Source organism: Pantherophis guttatus, chromosome 4 (assembly GCF_059756535.1).
Source record: "Pantherophis guttatus breed Tessera chromosome 4, ASM5975653v1, whole genome shotgun sequence".
NCBI lineage: Eukaryota > Metazoa > Chordata > Lepidosauria > Squamata > Colubridae > Pantherophis > Pantherophis guttatus.
This window is the reverse complement of record NC_142066.1, coordinates 113,589,791-113,608,562: the sequence shown is the minus strand read 5'-3', so window position 1 is coordinate 113,608,562 and position 18,772 is coordinate 113,589,791. Positions and strand designations below refer to the sequence as shown.

The following is an 18,772-nucleotide window of genomic DNA, read 5'->3' as shown; positions in this document are numbered from 1 at the left end:
TACTGCAATAGTTTGGTTAGGTATTTGGAAAACCCTATCTGCTCCATTTTATGTTTGTATGTATGTATGTATATATATGTATCTGTTGATTTATTTATTTGGCTAACCATCTGACAAAAAGTTCTCTAGATAATCTACAATAGCAGCCCCCAACCTTTTGGCACAAAGGACCAGTTCCATGCAGAGAGGTTTTTCCATGGACCAGAGTGGGTGTGGTTTCGCATACAATGTGCATCCCACAGATGGGCTTCATTTGTTTGCATGGTCTGGTTTCTGGCATGCCGTGGCCCAGTGCTGGTCCATGGACCAGGGGTTGGAGACCTATGGCCTACAACAATAAGTAGAACAATACATATATAAATAAAATCACTATTAAAAATAAAACAGTAACTAGTTTAAAAATAATACTGATACATACAAATAATACAAATATAGCAGTTACTAACTTTATAACTTTATAACTTTAGAGCTATACTTTTTTCCAAAATCATATCAATTTCATGTGCATTCTGTTTAATTTACTTCTCATTCTGTAATTTAAAGCACACTAATATATAAATAAGATCAACAAGGAAGAAATCATGGTCTTCTTTGATGCCACCTCGATTTACATTGACCTGGCTAAACAAACCATATACTACCTACTCAGTAAACATCATGCCACAAAGATGATGTCACCACAGAACATTTCCTGTCCATAGAAACCATCATGAAACTTCTGGATCTATGCCTCAACACATACTTCAGGTTCAAAGGGAAAATCAATAAGCAAGTACAAGGTACCCCTATGAGATCATCCATATCAGGCCTAATAGCAGAAGCAATCAGGCAACAACTTGAAACCATAGCTCTATCCATCATCCAACCAAAATTCTGGACACACTACATCAATGACATCTTCATCATCATCAAACACTCCCAAATAGAAGAAACACATCATCTACTCAATAATGTATTCCCTGGGATCAAATTCACAAGTGAAGGGGAAACAGACAACAGACTCCCATTCTTTGACATCGACATATGGAGATTAGACAACAAAGAACTGGAAACCCCATCTATTGCAAAACCATGCACATGGATCAGATCCTCAGCTTCGCAAGCAACCACCCCACTGCATATAAAAGAAGCTGTGTCAAGACCCTCTTCAGAAGGGCCAGGACACACTGCAGCACCAAAACACTAAGAAAAGTGGAATAGAAATGGTTGCTTGATATCTTTCTCCGTAATGGTAAAAAAGTCACATTCCAACCCAAACCACCACACACCACAGCCAACCATCACTCAAAAACTAACCCTACCATACACAAAAGGCGTATCAGAAATGACAGCCAGAATTCTCCAACCTCTAGGAATAGCAATAGCCCACATACCCATAACCACACTCCACCAGGAATTATCCAGAACCAAAGACAAGATACAGAAGGATGAAAGAAACAATGTAATCTACAAAATCAACTGTAACAATTGCAACCAATTCTATGTGGGACAAACATCACTTTAATTAAAAAACAGAATCCATGAATACCAGCTGGCAGTCAAATGCCATGATCCTTAATCACTATTCACACCAACACCAACACCAAACATTACCAGTTCAATTGGAGTAATACAAAAATCATCAGCCACGCTACTACCCAGTACACTCATGAGGTCATCGAAGCCTGGCACTCCACAAAAAGTTCCATCAACAGACACATTGACCTATAACTAGCCGCAGAATCCAAATCAACCACACAGCTAATCAGAGATAGCAGCTCTCAACTAACCCATGCAAGCCCCCGCAACCAGCACTTCATCTCCCAATGATCCTCACCTGATATAACCTCCCCATCACAAGACCCATTACAAGACTCCCACTGACGATTCCCACCTGATCCATCACAAGACCTATTGACCACATTAAGCCCTTATAAACAGAAGGACATTGACACTGACATTTATGTCATTAAGTTTGAAGTGTGTAATCTGTGATACAACCACATCAGTGGTGAAATCCAAATTTTTTTACTACCAATTCTGTGGGCATGGCTTGGTGGTCGTGGCAGGTGATAGATACTGCAAAATCTCCATTCCCACCCCACTCCAGGGGAAGGATACTGCAAAATTCCCATTCCCACCCCACTCTGGAACCAGCCAGAGGTGATATTTGCCGGTTCTCTGAACTACTCAAAATTTCTGCTACCGGTTCTCCAAACTGCTCAAAATTTTTGCTACCGGTTCTCCAGAACCTGTCAGAACTGCTGGATTTCACCCCTGAACCACATTCTAAGTGATATATCAGTTAGGAAGTGGAAATGAGGTTAAATCATTTTAAAGTAATTGATTAAACAATATTTTATGTCTTATATATACTATAACAATTGTGCTTCCTTTTCCCTAGGTTGGCTTCATGAACTAGGAAAACGTTTGGAATCTCCATATTTTGGCAATAACACATCAGGAGGCCCATCACTCAGAAGTGCTTATATTGCTGCCCTGTATTTTACACTTAGCAGCCTCACTAGTGTTGGGTTTGGCAATGTTTCAGCCAATACGGATGCTGAAAAGATTTTTTCCATTTGCACGATGCTGATTGGGGGTAAGTAAACATTGTGCATAGCAATATGAGTTTAAAAATGTATTTCTCAATATCAGACTTCATTCAAAGATGGAGATAAGCAAAAGTTTTTTTTTTTTTTTTAAATCCAAATATTAAACAGTTGGTTCTAAATTAGGACCATTCATTAACACTGAAAATAATATTATGCCATTACCTCGGGGCAGGGCAAATACTACCTTGTCACTCTTTCATGAGATAAAGGTACATATGTAATATATTTGCTAAAATACTATAGCTAGGAGCACTCTAAAATGCTTGTTCACTTCATACATCTAATACCATGTATTTGATTAACCCTTAGCCTATACACAAGAAGACATTTATAGGAATTAGAAATAAATTTCATAAATTAATCTTGATAGCAAATGTATTGGGTTTATATTTATCAAGAATTTGAAATGGAAGAAGGTTACAATTCAGACAACTCCTTGTCATTCTAGGTGTTGCCAGTTAGAATTTTAAATATATTTGCTATATTTATTTCCTGTATGAAATCAGTGTTGCCCAGTGGTCTTTTGATAAACAGGAAATGGCTATGGATGTCAACACAGTAACAGAAATATTAGTTTAACTGCTTTCTTTATTTCTATATACTCTATAGCATACCAAAAAAATCATGCTTTCTTGGTAGCTTAGTAGATATAAACTCAATAGCTATAGACAGATGATTTAGCTTGACATTTGCCTTAGAGCTAATCCAAAAGTCTTCACCAAATTTGGTTTTTGTGGAACGAAAAAGTATTTGAACAAACAAACAAACAAACAAACAAATGCACACATTAAAAGAAGAAATGAAAACTCACATATTTGTGTGGATACAGTTATATGGAGATAACATATTGTTTGGTGAAAAATTGTGAAATAACATTCTTGTAATTTTATTTTATAGTATGAAACAAGTAAAATAAATCCTTTCTTTGCTTAGAAATATGTATGTGAAATTATTCATAATTAGACTTTATTGTTCAGTGGTCCCTGATAGGCAGAACATTGATGGATATTTTTTGTTAGCTTCTAGCTAAAATCGCTAGGATAAATCATTGTTAAGTTAAATATTTATCTTTCCTGAAATATTACGTAGATCATTTTATACATACATATTGGCAGCAAAGGAAAAATAAACATTTGCTGAGCAATTATATTTTTACTACATATGAAAATAATTGATCAGCAGAGCAAGCGTGTACAAGTAGTCCTTGACTTATGACCACAGCTGGCACCAGAGTTTCCATTGCTAAGCAAGGAGGTTATTAAGTGAATCATGCCCAATATTATAAACTTTTTTTGCATGCTTGTTAAGCAAATTACTGCAATTGTTAAGTAAATTATACTATAAATAAGCAAATCTGGCTTTCTCATTGACTTTCCTTATCATAATTCTGCTGGGAAGATTCCAAATGGTGATCACGTGACTCCAGAATGTTGGTAATACATTTCAATTGCCAAGCACCCAAATTTTAATCATATGACCATGGGAATGCTACAATGCTTGCAAGTGCAAGAACCTATCATAAGTAACTTTTTTCAGTGTAACTTCGAACAGTCTCTAAACGAATGGTTAAGGACACCGATAGATAACATACATTGTCCCATTTATGTAAGTAATATATTATATTCTACAATTATTTAAAATAGATCTGCAGTATTTAATGTTGTTAGTCACTTCAAAATGAGATCAGTGGCAAATAAATTTAATAATTAAATAATAAAAATAAATACCTATTCCTTATGTCTTATCTTCCTATTGTCCTCATCATGATTGAATATAAACCTGCTAATTGGTGAGGTGTGGGATCTATTGGATTGTTGTGTAACCTGCCTAGAATTGTTATAAATAGGGTAGCCCATAAATACTATGTGAGACAGTTGTTTTTTTGGGGGGGAGGGGGGTTAAAGGCAAATCATTATTTGAGAATTATATAATAATTGTGTAATAATATAATAATTATTCAGATAATTGACCAATACCATAATGAATACTGAAAGACAATATCTATAAGTCTGTCTGGTGACAACCATAATAAAGAAGAATGAAAAACGAAGGGGAAGGGGAAGGGGAAGGGGAAGGGGAAGGAGAAAGGAAAGGAAAGGAAAGGAAAGGAAAGGAAAATTGGAAAATTGGAAAATTGGAAAATTGGAAAATTGGAAAATTGGAAAATTGGAAAATTAAGAGAAAGCAGAAGAAAGTAATGATCTGAATGAAGATGAGTTGGTCTTAGTCGGAAAGAAAAAGTATAGGCTTATTATCTGTAAAATGTATGTCAGAAAATATGAACTTCATTATGTATACATTTTTTAAAGGCATATAACTTTAAGAATGCCTGAGCTGGTGATAGTTGCATATTATATTTTACTGAATGTTGATAACGGAGGAACAAGTATGATTTTTAGCAAAGAATATGCTACATTCTGAGTGTATGTGATCCAAGAGAAAAAAAATTGTTAACTGAAAGACATACAGATCTAGGAAAAATACATATAATAAAATGAGTGCTTAAAAATGAAGATAAGGGAAAAAAATATTATGTAATGTTGAAAAAAGTAAAAATGGTTGTCAAAAAGGATATGCTGTTGCCTGATTTGTTATATGCAAGTGAGGAATAAACTAAAATTAAGTTGAATGCAGTGAGAATGGGATACTGAGAAAAGATATGATGGCGTACAACCGAACTCTACTGTTATATTCTGCCTTCCTTCAGGACCTTAAGATATCTCTTTCTCTATTCTTTCCCACAACAATGCTTTTATCCTGTGAAATTCATTGGACTGAAAGAGAATGATTAGTTAAAATTCCAAAGTAAGCTTTTGTGGTTGAAGGTGGACCTAAACCTGCTTCTCCATTGTGTCAGTCCAACCACTTTATCATTGCACCATATTGGTTAGCATCAGGAACAAATGGGGGATGAATGACCATGAATTAATACAAAACTGAATGACCCATATGAAAGTGCATTCCATTATATAAAGAAAATGATTCAATATCTAATTTCAAAACAAAAATATATGAAGGAATTAGGGTTAAAAACTGGAGGATTGAAGTGCTGAGGTCAATAAAAACAGATAATTTTTTTAAAGCAAAAAGACAATGTATGACTGGAATATTGATCCAATGGGATCAAAATGATTTGCAAGGATAAAAAGTTATGAAGCAAGATTATTTGCAAGGATAGAAAGTTAGTGAATGTTGTAAAATTCAGTTATATTTTCTTATTATGTGTTTTAATTTCTTTGGCTTACCATTTCTTACTCCCTTCTCCACTGCATACCAATATTTATCTCAAAAGAAAGTAACACACCAAAGTAATATTCTGAATATACATTCTATACTGTATATGTGACTTTCCAATATTTTAGGTTTTTTTAATCTCCTCTGATAAGTTATCTCTAAAATTCATAGACACATTTATGAATTTCTACTTTTTCAGACTGCTTTCTTAGCAAATCATTAAGTGGTATAACTCATCTATTTAAAAATCTGTATTTTTTTTTCTGTAAAAATTAGAGAGAGAGAGAGAGATAATTGATAGATAAATGATAAATAGATGATAGATAGATAGATAGATAGATAGATAGATAGATAGATAGATAGATAGATAGATAGATATAGACAGAGGGAGTGTGAGAGAGATATTCTATACCATTTCTTATCAGTTGAGTATTCTAGTTGGGTAATTTGTAGTAATGATCAGCTCAAGGGTCCATGGCCTCTCTTAAGGCCCTTTGATTAAGGCACTGCCTTCCAGCGACACAAAGGTTTGCATTTTTAGAAAGATTCAGAAGGGTTGGTGTTTCTAAGCTTTGGTCCCTAGGCCAGTGCCTACTTAGCCTTAGTCTAAAATCAGGCCTGTTTCAATAATGTCTCTATTACTATTACTCTATTAATATACTTTCTATATTCATAGCTTTAATGCACGCCTTGGTTTTTGGTAATGTGACTGCTATCATTCAGAGGATGTACTCCAGGTGGTCCCTTTATCACACAAGAACTAAGGATCTCAAAGATTTTATAAGGGTCCATCACCTGCCTCAGCAATTAAAGCAAAGAATGCTGGAATATTTCCAAACCACTTGGTCTGTCAATAATGGAATAGATTCCCATGAGGTAAAACTTTTTTGTTTTATTATTTCAATTTTGGAAAAGATCTATTTAGTCATTTTGGTTGAATGTTATAAGCAGATATAATAAATAAATAATAAATAAATAAAACAGATATACAATTCCAAATTTGTCCCCCAAATTTGGCCACTTCTCTCCTCATTGAAGAGCCCTTTCAATTAATCAGTAAATGTAACAAAACTTTATTTAATAATTGTAAAAATAGGTAAGTTAGCATAATAGGGTTAACTGTTCCATGCATTAACATTCAAATCTTATTAACCATTCAACTACTGAATTAAAATATGTCTTCCCCCTCTGGACAGCTTCTTAAGGATTTTCCAGATGAGCTGCGCTCAGACATCACCATGCACTTGAACAAGGAGATTCTGCAACTATCCCTTTTTGAGTGTGCCAGTCGAGGTTGCCTCAGGTCTTTGTCTTTGCATATCAAAACCTCCTTTTGTGCTCCTGGGGAGTACCTTCTCCGGCAGGGAGATGCCTTGCAAGCTATCTATCTTGTGTGCTCAGGTTCCATGGAAGTTCTAAAAGATAGCATGGTGCTGGCAATTCTAGGTAAGCTTTCTTCTGTGCTTATTATTGTGAAAAATGATAAAAAGATTCAATGTGCCTGTGAAAGAAAAGAAGAGCTTTATACTCAACTTAGAAGAAATCTCCTAATTGATTGCACATTGACTACTATCAGCAGAGGAAGAACAGCCTATATTAACCACTGCTGGGCCTTTCCATTCTACTGGTGAGCCTTTCCATTCCATTCTAATCCTGGGCCTTTCCATTCTACTGGTTGCCTAGCTATTTGAGTTCAAAGTTTAGTTTAGTTAGTTTATTTGATTTGTATACCGCCCTACTCCCGAAGGACTCAGGGCGGTGAACAGCCAACAATAAAATACATAAATACACAAAATTTAAAAACCCGATAAAATCAAATTAAATTATTTGGCCCAGACAGATTAAAATACCCCAATAATTTAAAAACAGATTAAAATTTACATATTTAAAAAGGGAAGAGATCAGGCCAAGCCCGCTTGATGGAATAAAAAGGTCTTCACAGCGCGGCAGAAGGAGCGCAGATCTGGGATCCTCCGTATCTCCGGGGGGAGCTCATTCCAGATGGTAAGTGCCCCCACAGAGAAGGGTCTCCCCCTAGGGGCCGCCAGTCGACACTGTTTGGCTGACGGCACCCAGAGGAGTCCCTCTCTATGAGAGCGTACTGGCCGGTGGGAGACTATTGGTGGTAGTAGGCGGTCCCGTAAATAACCAGGAAAGGGAAAGGGAAATCCTGGAAGTTGAAATCTATGCATTTTAAACTTGCTGCATATTAAACTTGCTAAGTTTGAAAAACATTGCATTAATCATGTCTTGCAATCTTGTAGAACAGATTGCACTATAAATCCAATGGCAGGATTACATAACACAGAATATAAAACTATAATTTCTGTTATTATTAATGCTTGAAATAATTTTAGCATGTTCTTCTCTTTTTATTGATATGTGTGTGTGTTTTTTAAATCATAGGCTTATCAAACTTTACTTGCGTTTAGTAATATTCTATATCTCCTTATACTGTTCAAAAATATTCTCAAATATTCAAATATCAAAATATTCTCTCTATCTATCTATCTATCTAATGTAATTTTACATTTATCTGTCTCTCTGTCTTCTTTCTATCTATCTATCTATCTATCTATCTATCTATCTATCTATCTATCTACAGTATCTCTATATCTATCTATCATATCTATCTATCTATCTATCTATCTATCTATCTAGCTATCTAGCTATATCTAGCTATATACAGTGTGTGTGTGTGTGTGTGTGTGTGTGTGTGTGTGTGTGTGTGTGTATATATATATATATATATATATATATATATATATATATATATATATATATATATAAATAATGTAATTTTATATTTTACAGATGCATTCTAACATTTTCTTGTCCTCTGCCTACGTAGTCTTGGTCATGTAGTCAGCAGTTTGCCTTCCTAAAAATATCCATGGTTTTGGCATAGACTCAACCATTCTCTTCCAACCAAGATCTATCTATAGATAGATAGATACATGGTGACTTCAGTCAGACAGTTATGGCTACTATCTTCAGTTTTTCTAATCTTCTTCCCTCCCCCCAATCCCATTCTAAGATTACTGCAGGACTGCTGGTTTTAGGCTGGATTAGTTTACGGCTGTACTTAAAGCAGGATAATTCACTAGACAGATGTTTGCCCTGATATCGTTGTGTTTTATACCATGGCAATGTTGCAGTGATCATATGGATTCTCTATATGTCAGCACTGCTTTAGTCACTAGAAATGATAAATGTTACAAACAGAAAAGACCTCAAGGCCACCTCATAATAGTGGGTAAGTGAGTTCAATTGCTACGCCATTCCATCCATGGAAGAATAATCAAACTTTGTTTCAGACTGTCTCTCTCTTTTTTTTTTAATCAAGGATCCACTTGGAAACTCTGCAGTGAATCCATATCCAGTATCTTTTTTTCTGTAGTGAAATATCCAACATATTTTTTTCTGCAGCAGAATCTATAGTAAAACTCTTTTTAATGCCTATCAGCATGTTTAGGTTTGGGCTGCTGGCCTACAAACACATTCTTTTTGCTTATTGACATCCTGCTTTTTCTATTTTTTTGCATAGGTAAAGGAGATTTAATTGGAGCGAACCTCTCAATTAAGGACCAAGTGATTAAAACAAATGCTGATGTGAAAGCTCTAACCTATTGTGACCTCCAATGTATTATTCTCAAAGGACTTTTTGAAGTGTTAGATCTTTACCCAGAATATGCTCATAAATTTGTTGAAGACATTCAGCACGATCTCACTTACAATCTTCGGGAAGGCCATGAAAGTGATGTAAGTAGTGTCAACATGACTGCTGCTATATCTAGTTTCAAAAATAGATCTTGTTTGGCAGTTCATTTATCAGAATAAACAAACTATCATTTTGCTTATGTTTGATTGGTAATTCAATTGCTGCTTAAATTACTGATTTTTGAAAAAATGTACCTCAGATTATTTTTTATAATAATTCCCTCTAGTGTCAGTTTTATGCTCATATGCTTTTATTTTGCTATTCTTTCCAGCTCCATTAAACATGAATTCAAAGTAATGTTAGTATAAACTTTTTAATTTCCTGCTGAAAGGCATAATGCAATTATTAGCGCTGAAGAGACCTGTACTGACAACCTCATGGATTTTAGAGTAGAACCCCCACAATATAACAGGGTAAAATGTATCTGTTAGTATATTGTCATGGGAGAATCACAGTACAAAGGATGGCTTTTAAAGTGTAATGAACTCTTGCAACCTAAAAACCAATTTATTATTTGAAAATAGTCCACTCAAGAGTAGGAAGGAGATTAACTTTGTAGCTAAGGGGTCTGCAATTCCAAAAAACCCCACTAGCCAGAAAAGATTAAAAAGTAGGTTTTGGGAAGTGAAGAGATTTGTTTGAATCAAAATTGGCTTTATGCTTTTCTTCCAGTTAAGCTGGACTCTGTGCCCCCAGAGTCTTAAGGATTTCTCTGAAAGGCTCAAGGAATATTGTAACTAGTTTTTAATAGTAAGTTAGAGTCCATCTATATAAGCCATGGATTTTAGGAATCAGCTACGCTCTGTTATATTTTTCTAGCAATAGGATGAAATGTGTTAGACGATTCAATAATATTTTGAGCATTTCAGGGCCAGCTCTTATATTACACTATAATGCTTGGCAACTCCTATAAAGGTTCCAGTCATTGTCATGCCAATAACTTCAAAATATGGAAATATATAGGCAGGGAATTATTTCCTTCAGTTTCATCACCCCATCCTACTCCCAATAATCCCAACAAAGAGAAAAAATAGCACCAGCATCTTCTTGAACTAAATCTCGATTTTAAATTCAACATACATCAAGCAATAATAAACCATTGTTATAAAATAATAGTTGGACCATAAGAAAGTCTGAGCGCCAAAGAATTGAGGCCTTTGAACTATGGTGCTAGAGAAGACTCCTGCGAGTCCCTTGGACTGCAAAGCAATCAAACTGTTCAGTCCTAGAGGAGATCAACCCTGACTGCTCTTTAGAAGGCCAGATCCTGAAGATGAAACTCAAATACTTTGGCCACCTAATGAGAAGGAAGGACACACTGGAGAAGAGCTTAATCCTGGGAAAGATTGAGGGCAAAAGAAAAAAACGACAACAGAGGACAAGGTGGCTGGATGGAGTCACTGAAGCAGTAGACGTGAGCTTAAATGGACTCAGGGGGATGGTAGAGAACAGGAAGGCCTGGAGGAACGTTGTCCATGGGGTCACGATGGGTCGGACACGACTTCACAACTAACAACAACATAAAAGAATAGGGAACCATGTCCTCCTAATTTTGGTGAATCACATATCCTGACAGACTGAGGAATGCTGGGAAATGCTGCGAATTATAGTTTAGCAAGTTCTGGAAATTCATGTTCTTCCCAGGCTTGGAGGACTCATGAGCTGTTCCCTGGTAATTGAAAGATGAAGATATGCTTTAGAGACTACTCATTATAAACCAGAATAGCAAGTACTGTTTATCACTAGTCAGACTAATTTGCTGTGAAATAAAAGTTAAAAAAGGCTAGCCATATATCAGATATACAGATATGAAAGAACAAAATTATATCAAGTCTTACTCTCTCTGCTGATCTTTAATTGGATTTTTATATCTGTTTTCCAACCATATAGGTTTCTCTCTGACATTTGTTGATCAGAACAAATTTGCATAAACTAATTGGCTAAATCTAATCCAATTGCTTCATATATTTCAACCTGATAGTAGCAGGCTGATTTAGAGAAACCAGCTAGGTTGCATCTGGGAATAGGTTGAATAGGGTGGGGCTACTCTCTAGAACCAGTTACAGGGATATCTGTTGGTATGGATGAAAACCTAAGAAGGTAACCAAAATAGTATGATTGAAGCCCCGCCTAATTTTTATGTACATCATATGTGCAACATGATAAAAATAGGCAGAATTTTAATCTCGCTGTCATGGCCATCATCTTGACTACTATATTTTGTGACATCCCTGCACTTACTTGATGCAATTAGCATCACACAGAACATTTTGAAAAAGTCAATATATGAACAATATATGCATGTTTTTATGCTTCCCAGGATTTGTCTTATGGAGAGTTTGAATCATGGAATTATCTTAATTGGTCTTCATAATTTTCAGTCTCTTTGAACAGATGGGTTCTTGCATTATGACAAAAATGGAACTGCCAAATGACCTGACCATATCTGCCAGTTATATTTTTGAAAAGATTTGTGCATAACATAATTTTTAAAATAAATATTGAACATGTTAAGCTGATTCGGAAGAAGCAGATTCGAAAAAGAAGTTACAAGAGAAAAAAGAATATAAGCACAAAGTAAATAGATATGAGATGTACAAGTTATTATTAAATTAGGCACACATTCTCAGAATAATATCTACATATTATTAAGTACATAAATTCTACATATTTAAATATCAAATCATGTTAGAATTACTGATCATTATTAAAATTGAGTTAGTGTACTCATTATGATTGACAGTAATCAGTGTAATACATAAAATATAAATTAAATTGAAAAATTAGTCATATCTAATCAATATAAATCCTACTCTTGTTTAACAAAATCATCCACAACTTAAATGTTAAAATATTAGGATAAGTAAAGTGCAAACCAATGTCTAGAATTAGAGTCCTACAATATTCTTTGAAAGGATAGAAAATACAGAACAAGCCAATTTCAACTTCTCTGAGAAAACTTACAAAATTAAAAAGATGAGCCAAGAGGACCTGATGATACATAGAAACAATAAAGTCCTAGTGGTTAGCAGAATTTTCAGAAGCCAGAATACCAGCTATGTAGCATTTTTGTTGTGCTATTTCCATATGGATTATTGGGATAGTTGAAGACAAGAAACATAAAAATTCTTTTTTAAGAAATTCACATGGGAAGATACATATCTGCAGTATTTTCTGTATAGAATCTGTTATTTCTGCAAGTCATTCCCATATTTATATTGGAGTGACAACAATTTATGTTTGTGTCTGTTAAAAAGCATCCTTTATTCCTACTCTGTCACTTCTAGGTTGTTGGGATTAGCCACATGATGGTTTTGAAAACTCTGATTACATCTGGATTGCATTTTTAAATTGGTTGCTGGTAGAGTAGCACACTAAAATTACAGATACTTTTCCACTTTCAGTGCTTCCGGGATGTTGCTGCTTTAGTTCTACCAAGCTACTGCTGCAGTTATGTGATCTTCTTTTTTTTTTTTTAATATTTTTATTATTAAAATATAAACAAAAATACAAAGACAATACAAACCAAACAGAACTCCCACCACCCACAATACCCACACAACATTCTACATATATGCTTTTTGTCATCAACAGTGTATCTAGTTCTTTTCATTATCTATTCATAAGAAAATAATATTTGATTCTTAATTCAACTACTTAAGATTTATGCTAACTTTACATTTTCTCCTTATTGCTAATCATCTTTCACCCTAGTTATTATCGTCTATCTTTGTGTTTATTTTCCTTTCCAGCCATTGGTACCATTGGTGCCATACATTGTAATAGTCACTTTTTTCTTTGTCCTGGAGCTCCAGCGTCAATCTGTCCATCTCGGCACACTCTGTTATTTTTGAGATAATTTTGTCTTTGGTTGGGAGTTGATCTAATTTCCAATTTTGAGCAAATAGTAATCGTGCTGCTGTCAGGATGTGTATAGTAAGATATTTCGTCTCTTTGGTGAATTGTGCTGTTATGATGCCGAATAAAAAGAATTCTGGACTGTCTTCTACTTGTAGATTCGTTATTTCCTCAATCATTTTTTTAATGTCTTGCCAGTATTGTTGGGCCTTTTTACATTTCCACCAAGCGTGAAAATATGTTCCTTTTTTGATCTTACATTTCCAACAAAATGAGGGGGCGTTTGGGTACATTTTCACTAATCGAGCCGGTGGTAGGTGCTATCTATAAAACATTTTGATGAGATTATCTTTATACGTTGTGGCCCTTGTCATTTTAATATTTTGTGACTGTAATTTTTCCCAATCTGCCAATTGAATGTTGTGGCCTATATCTCTGGCCCACCTTATCATGTTTTCCTTGACTGTTTCTTCTAATAATTTATATCTAAGAAGGTAATTGTATGTTTTGGTTATCATCTTTTGTTCCGGTCCGTGTAAGATCTTGTCCAATTCGTTTAGGTTGTCCGCAATTCCATATTGTTTTTTGTCTGCTATATATCTTGATTGCATTTGGGTAAAGGGCCACCAATCAATATCTATGCCACCATCTTGGAGTTGATGTCTTGGGGTAAATTTGCCTTCCTGATTTAATAGATCTTGATACCGCATCATCTTTCCTATCTCGCCTCCATCGGGGACCACCATTTTGGAATTCTAATATAATGATTTCTCTTAATTTCCTGCCAAATCTTAAATAATGAAGCCCTAATTATATGTCATTGGAAATACATATGTCGTTTGTCCGGTCCATCCCATAGAAAGGCATGCCATCCTCGCACTAGATCGAAGCCTTCTAAGTATAGAATTCTTTTATCGTCCAATTTCATCCATTCTTTGATCCAAGCCAACCCTGCAGCCTTATAATAGAGTCCCAATCTAGTAGTGCCAGGCCTCCTTTGTCTCGTGAGTCTTGTAGAGCTTTGATCTTGATTCTAGCCTTCTTTCCCTGCCATAAATACGTCGTTGTTAATTTATTGAGATTCTTGAAAAAGTCTCTTCCCGGCTGTATTGGTATTATCTGGTATAGATATAATACTCTTGGCAGTATATTCATTTTTATTGAGGCGATTCTACCCATCAGTGACAGTTGTAGTCTATTCCAAATTTCCAAATCTTTTTTTATTTCTTTTAATAATTTAGTATAATTGTCTTCTTTGATCGTAGTAGCTTTTGCCGTCAACTAGATACCTAAGTATTTTATCTTCTTTACTATTTGAATTTCTAATTCTTCTTCTAATTTCATCCTCTGTGTCTGATTCATATTTTTTGTTAGTACTTTCATTTTTTGTTTATTTATTTTGAGGCCAGCAACATCTCCGTATTCCACTATCATTGCCATCAGCCTGGGTCCGGATAGTCTCGGTTTTTCCAGACTACAAATTACATCGTCTTTGAAAGCAAGCAGTTTGTACTCTTCTCCCCGGATCTTAAGACCTTGGATATCTTCTTCCTTCCTGACTTCATTCAATAGCACTTCCAGTGCTATTATAAATAGTAAGGGTGACATGGGACATCCTTGTCGTACTCCTTTCTGGATATCAAAAGTTTGTGTCATGTCGCCATTTATTGAGATTCTTGCTGTTTGGTGAGAGTAAATTTTTTTTATCAATTTGAGAAATTTCTCTCCACAATCCATCGACTCCAATTGTATTATGAGAAAGGACCAATTTAAGTTGTCGAAGGCCTTCTGGGCATCAAGTGAGATTAGGGCTACTTCTTTATCTATCTTCTGATCGTAGTATTCCAAAATATTTATAATCGTTCTCAAATTGTTTTTGATTTGTCTCCTGGGTATAAAGCCATTTTGATCTGGATGTATATATTTATGAATTATTGCTTTGAATCTCTTTGCTAGAATTGACATAAATAGTTTATAATCCACATTGAGTAATGAGATTGGTCTGTAATTTTTAACTTGGTTCGGGTCTGTATCTTCTTTGTGTATTAATGTGATGATAGTTTCTGTCCAGGATTTTGGAATTTCAGTTGTCAGTAATGCTGCGTTAAACACTTGTAACATTGTTTCATCTATTGATTGTTGGCAGAGTTTATAAAATTCAGTAGGAATTCCATCTAGTCCTGGGGTTTTATTGTTCTTTTGTTTTTTGCGGGTTTCAATCAGTTCGAACATTGTTATGGACCAGATCAAGATCTCTCTGTGTTCTTCTTCAAAATGTGTGAAATTAGTTTTATGAAGATATTTTCTAATTTGGTCTTCCGGGACATCTTCCTGTCTGTAGAGTTTTTGAAAGAAAATTTTTATGTTTTTCTTCTCCAAATGTGTATGGTGTAAGGTTCCTGATTCGTCCTGGAGTTGATGAATAGTTCTTTTTTCCGTTTGCTTTTTCAGTTTGTAAGCCAACCAGTGTCCGGTTTTATTTGCATATTCAAAATTGGTCTGCTTTGCCATTCTTATTTCCTGTGCCAGTTCAGTTTTTGTAGTTAAGTTCAATTTGTGTTTAGCCAAATTAAGTTTTTGTTGCACTATCTTGTTATTAGGATGCTGTTGTAATTTGACTTCCTCTATCTTAATTTCTTCCAGTAGATCATTCCTAATTCTCTGTTTTTCTTTTTTCCTTTTTGCCACAAATGCAATGGTTAGGCCTCTATTATAGGCTTTTACCATATCCCATAAATTTTGTAATGACATTTGATCCTTTGTATTGATTTGAAAAAAATATCTTCATTTCCTTTTCTATCATTTATAAGTACTCTTTTTCCTTTATTATATTTGTATCCATTTTCCATCTTTTCTGTTTTCAGAAACCTTTCCAAACTATTTTGATAGGATTATGATTGGCCCATGTACAAGGCATAATTTCTACATCATGTGTTTCTTTACTTAGTTGGGGTGTCATCCAAGCCATATCCAGCCTGGACCACGATTGATGAGGGCCAGAGAAATATGTATATTGTTTTACTTTGGTGTTTAATTCTCACCAGGTATCATGTAAACTCATTTCTTGTGCCAAATCCTTGAATGTTTGTGGTAATGTCTTCCTTTTAATTTTATTCTTTCTATTACTATGATAATCTTCTTGTTGGTTTATAATCGAATAAAAATCGCCGAAAATACAGACGTTTTCATAATCCAACTCTTTTAATCTATCATGTAATTTTTTGTAAAAATCTATTTGGTTTGCATTTGGAGCGTAAATTGCTACTAATAATATTATTTTTGTTTCCAATTTTAGTTCTATCATTAACACTCGACCCTCTATATCCGTATAAATCAGCTTGGTTCTTATGTGGTCTCTGACATATATCACCACTCCCCTTTTTTTGCAATTGCCTAAAGATGTATATATTATTCCTAATTTTTTATTTTCAAGTAATTTTTTCTGTTGTTTTCTTATATGTACCTCTTGTAATGTAATTATGTCTGCCCCTAGTTTTTGCAATTTGGTAAATATTTGATGTCTTTTACTTGGTCCGTTTATATTTATAGAAACAAGTCTTAATTCTTCTTCCATTTCTGCTAGTGTTTATTTGTCCTTGATTTTGAGTTTTGTAGTGTTTCTTGTAACTCTTTGTGTAATTCCCGTTGTCTCCTCCTTCTCCGGCCTTCCCCTCCTCTGCTCCCTGTCCTCCTTGCTTATTGTTTGTACCTCTTGATCACTGGAGTTTAGTTCCTCTCTACTCTCTCTACTTTCCTGTTCTCCTTCATATCCTAAGTGTTGGTCAACAAAGTCTTGAGCTTTTTCTATGGTGTCTATTCGAAATTTTCTTCCTTCCCATGAAATAAGTACCCCTTCTGGTATGAGCCATCTGAATTTTATCTTGAGCTTGTTTAGTTGTCTCATTAAGAAGTTATAATCTCTTCTCCTGTCCCTGGCCCTTCTCGGTACTTGTTTTAATGTTAGAACATCCCTTCCTTTGTACATAACTGTCTCCTCTCTCATTTTTTTGTATATTTCTTCTTTCATTGTTTTCTTCGTGAACCTAATATGTACTTCTTTGGGGAGTTTGTTCCTTCTTGCATAGTTTGTGAAGACTCTATAGATTTCGTCGATTCCATTCCTTATTTCATCTTTATCTTTATGTGTCGCCTTTGCCAGTATTTCGATCATAGTTTCACCCAAGTCTTCATCTCTCTGTTCTTCTATGTTTTGAAACCTTAGGTAGAAGGATGCCTTCTCCATTTCAAGCAGTGTCAATGCATCTTCAGTATCTCGGCTCCTTGTGGCTTGTTGGTTTTCCATCCTTTCCAGTCTTGCGGCTGTGGCTTCCATTTTTTCCTCCACTTTATAAATTCTCTGTTCATTATCTGTGATGTTTTGTTGGATTTTTACTATTTTTCTCGTCTATGTTTCTAATATCATCTTTGATTTCCCCTACATCTAATCGCATTTGTTCATGATTCGTTTTGGTTTCGTCATGGTTAAGAGTCATCTTATCTTCCATTCTTTTCATTCTTTCTTGAATCATTGCAAGGGCGGCTTGTATATTTTGCATACCTATAATAGTATTGGTCTTCTCTTTGTCTATCGTTTCCCCTGTCTTCTGCTGTGCAGGGGAAGCCACCAATAATGTTTGGGTTGGGGATATCTTTTTAGTTGTTTTAATAGTGGTTGATGTACTTGAAGTTGCCATGTCTATTATGCTTACTATTCTCGCCCACAATTTCATAAAATTCTCAATCACCTGATTAGTATTTATAGCTTAAATATACAGTTGTTATTAAGATATTATTTAAGAGTACCTCTGATCAATAATATGATAGTATAATTAAAGGAGTAAGGAAAGCAGGGGGAGGGAAAACAAGAGAGGAGGAAACAACGGGGAAAAAACAAGCTTCTAGCAATTCATTAATTATAGCAACATGGTGCTCCCATGTGACACCTCTCCTGCGCGAGCTGCACTGGCTCCCAGTGGTCTTCCGGGTGCGCTTCAAGGCTTTGGTTACCACCTTTAGAGCGCTCCATGGCTTAGGACCTGGCTACTTACGGGACCGCCTACTACCACAAACAGCCTCCCACCGGCCGGTACGCTCTCATAGAGAGGGGCTCCTCCAGGTGCCGTCAGCCAAACAATGTTGGCTGGCGGCCCCTAGGGGGAGGGCCTTCTCTGTGGGGGCACCTACTATCTGGAACGAGCTCCCCCCGGAGATACAGAGGATCCCGGATCTGCGCACTTTTCACCGTGTTTTGAAGACACTCCTATTCCAGCAGGCCGGCCTGGCCTAATTTTTCCCCTTCTTTTAAATTTTTAAACTCAAATTTTAATTTGTTTTAAATTATTGGGAGTTTTAAATTGTCTCGGGC

The 18,772-nt window shown here is 35.3% G+C and overlaps 1 protein-coding gene across 1 annotated transcript in view; it reads left to right on the top strand.

The window, feature by feature from the left end:
• The window catches only part of KCNH8 (potassium voltage-gated channel subfamily H member 8), an 89,994-nt gene that overhangs the window by 40,046 nt on the left and 31,176 nt on the right, over positions 1-18,772 (top strand). Inside the window, exons 3-6 of the mRNA XM_087893684.1 lie at positions 2,384-2,581; positions 6,505-6,704; positions 7,025-7,274; positions 9,376-9,590. Of these exons, the coding sequence (XP_087749810.1) occupies positions 2,384-2,581; positions 6,505-6,704; positions 7,025-7,274; positions 9,376-9,590 (863 nt within the window). The remainder of the gene's footprint in view (positions 1-2,383; positions 2,582-6,504; positions 6,705-7,024; positions 7,275-9,375; positions 9,591-18,772) is intronic.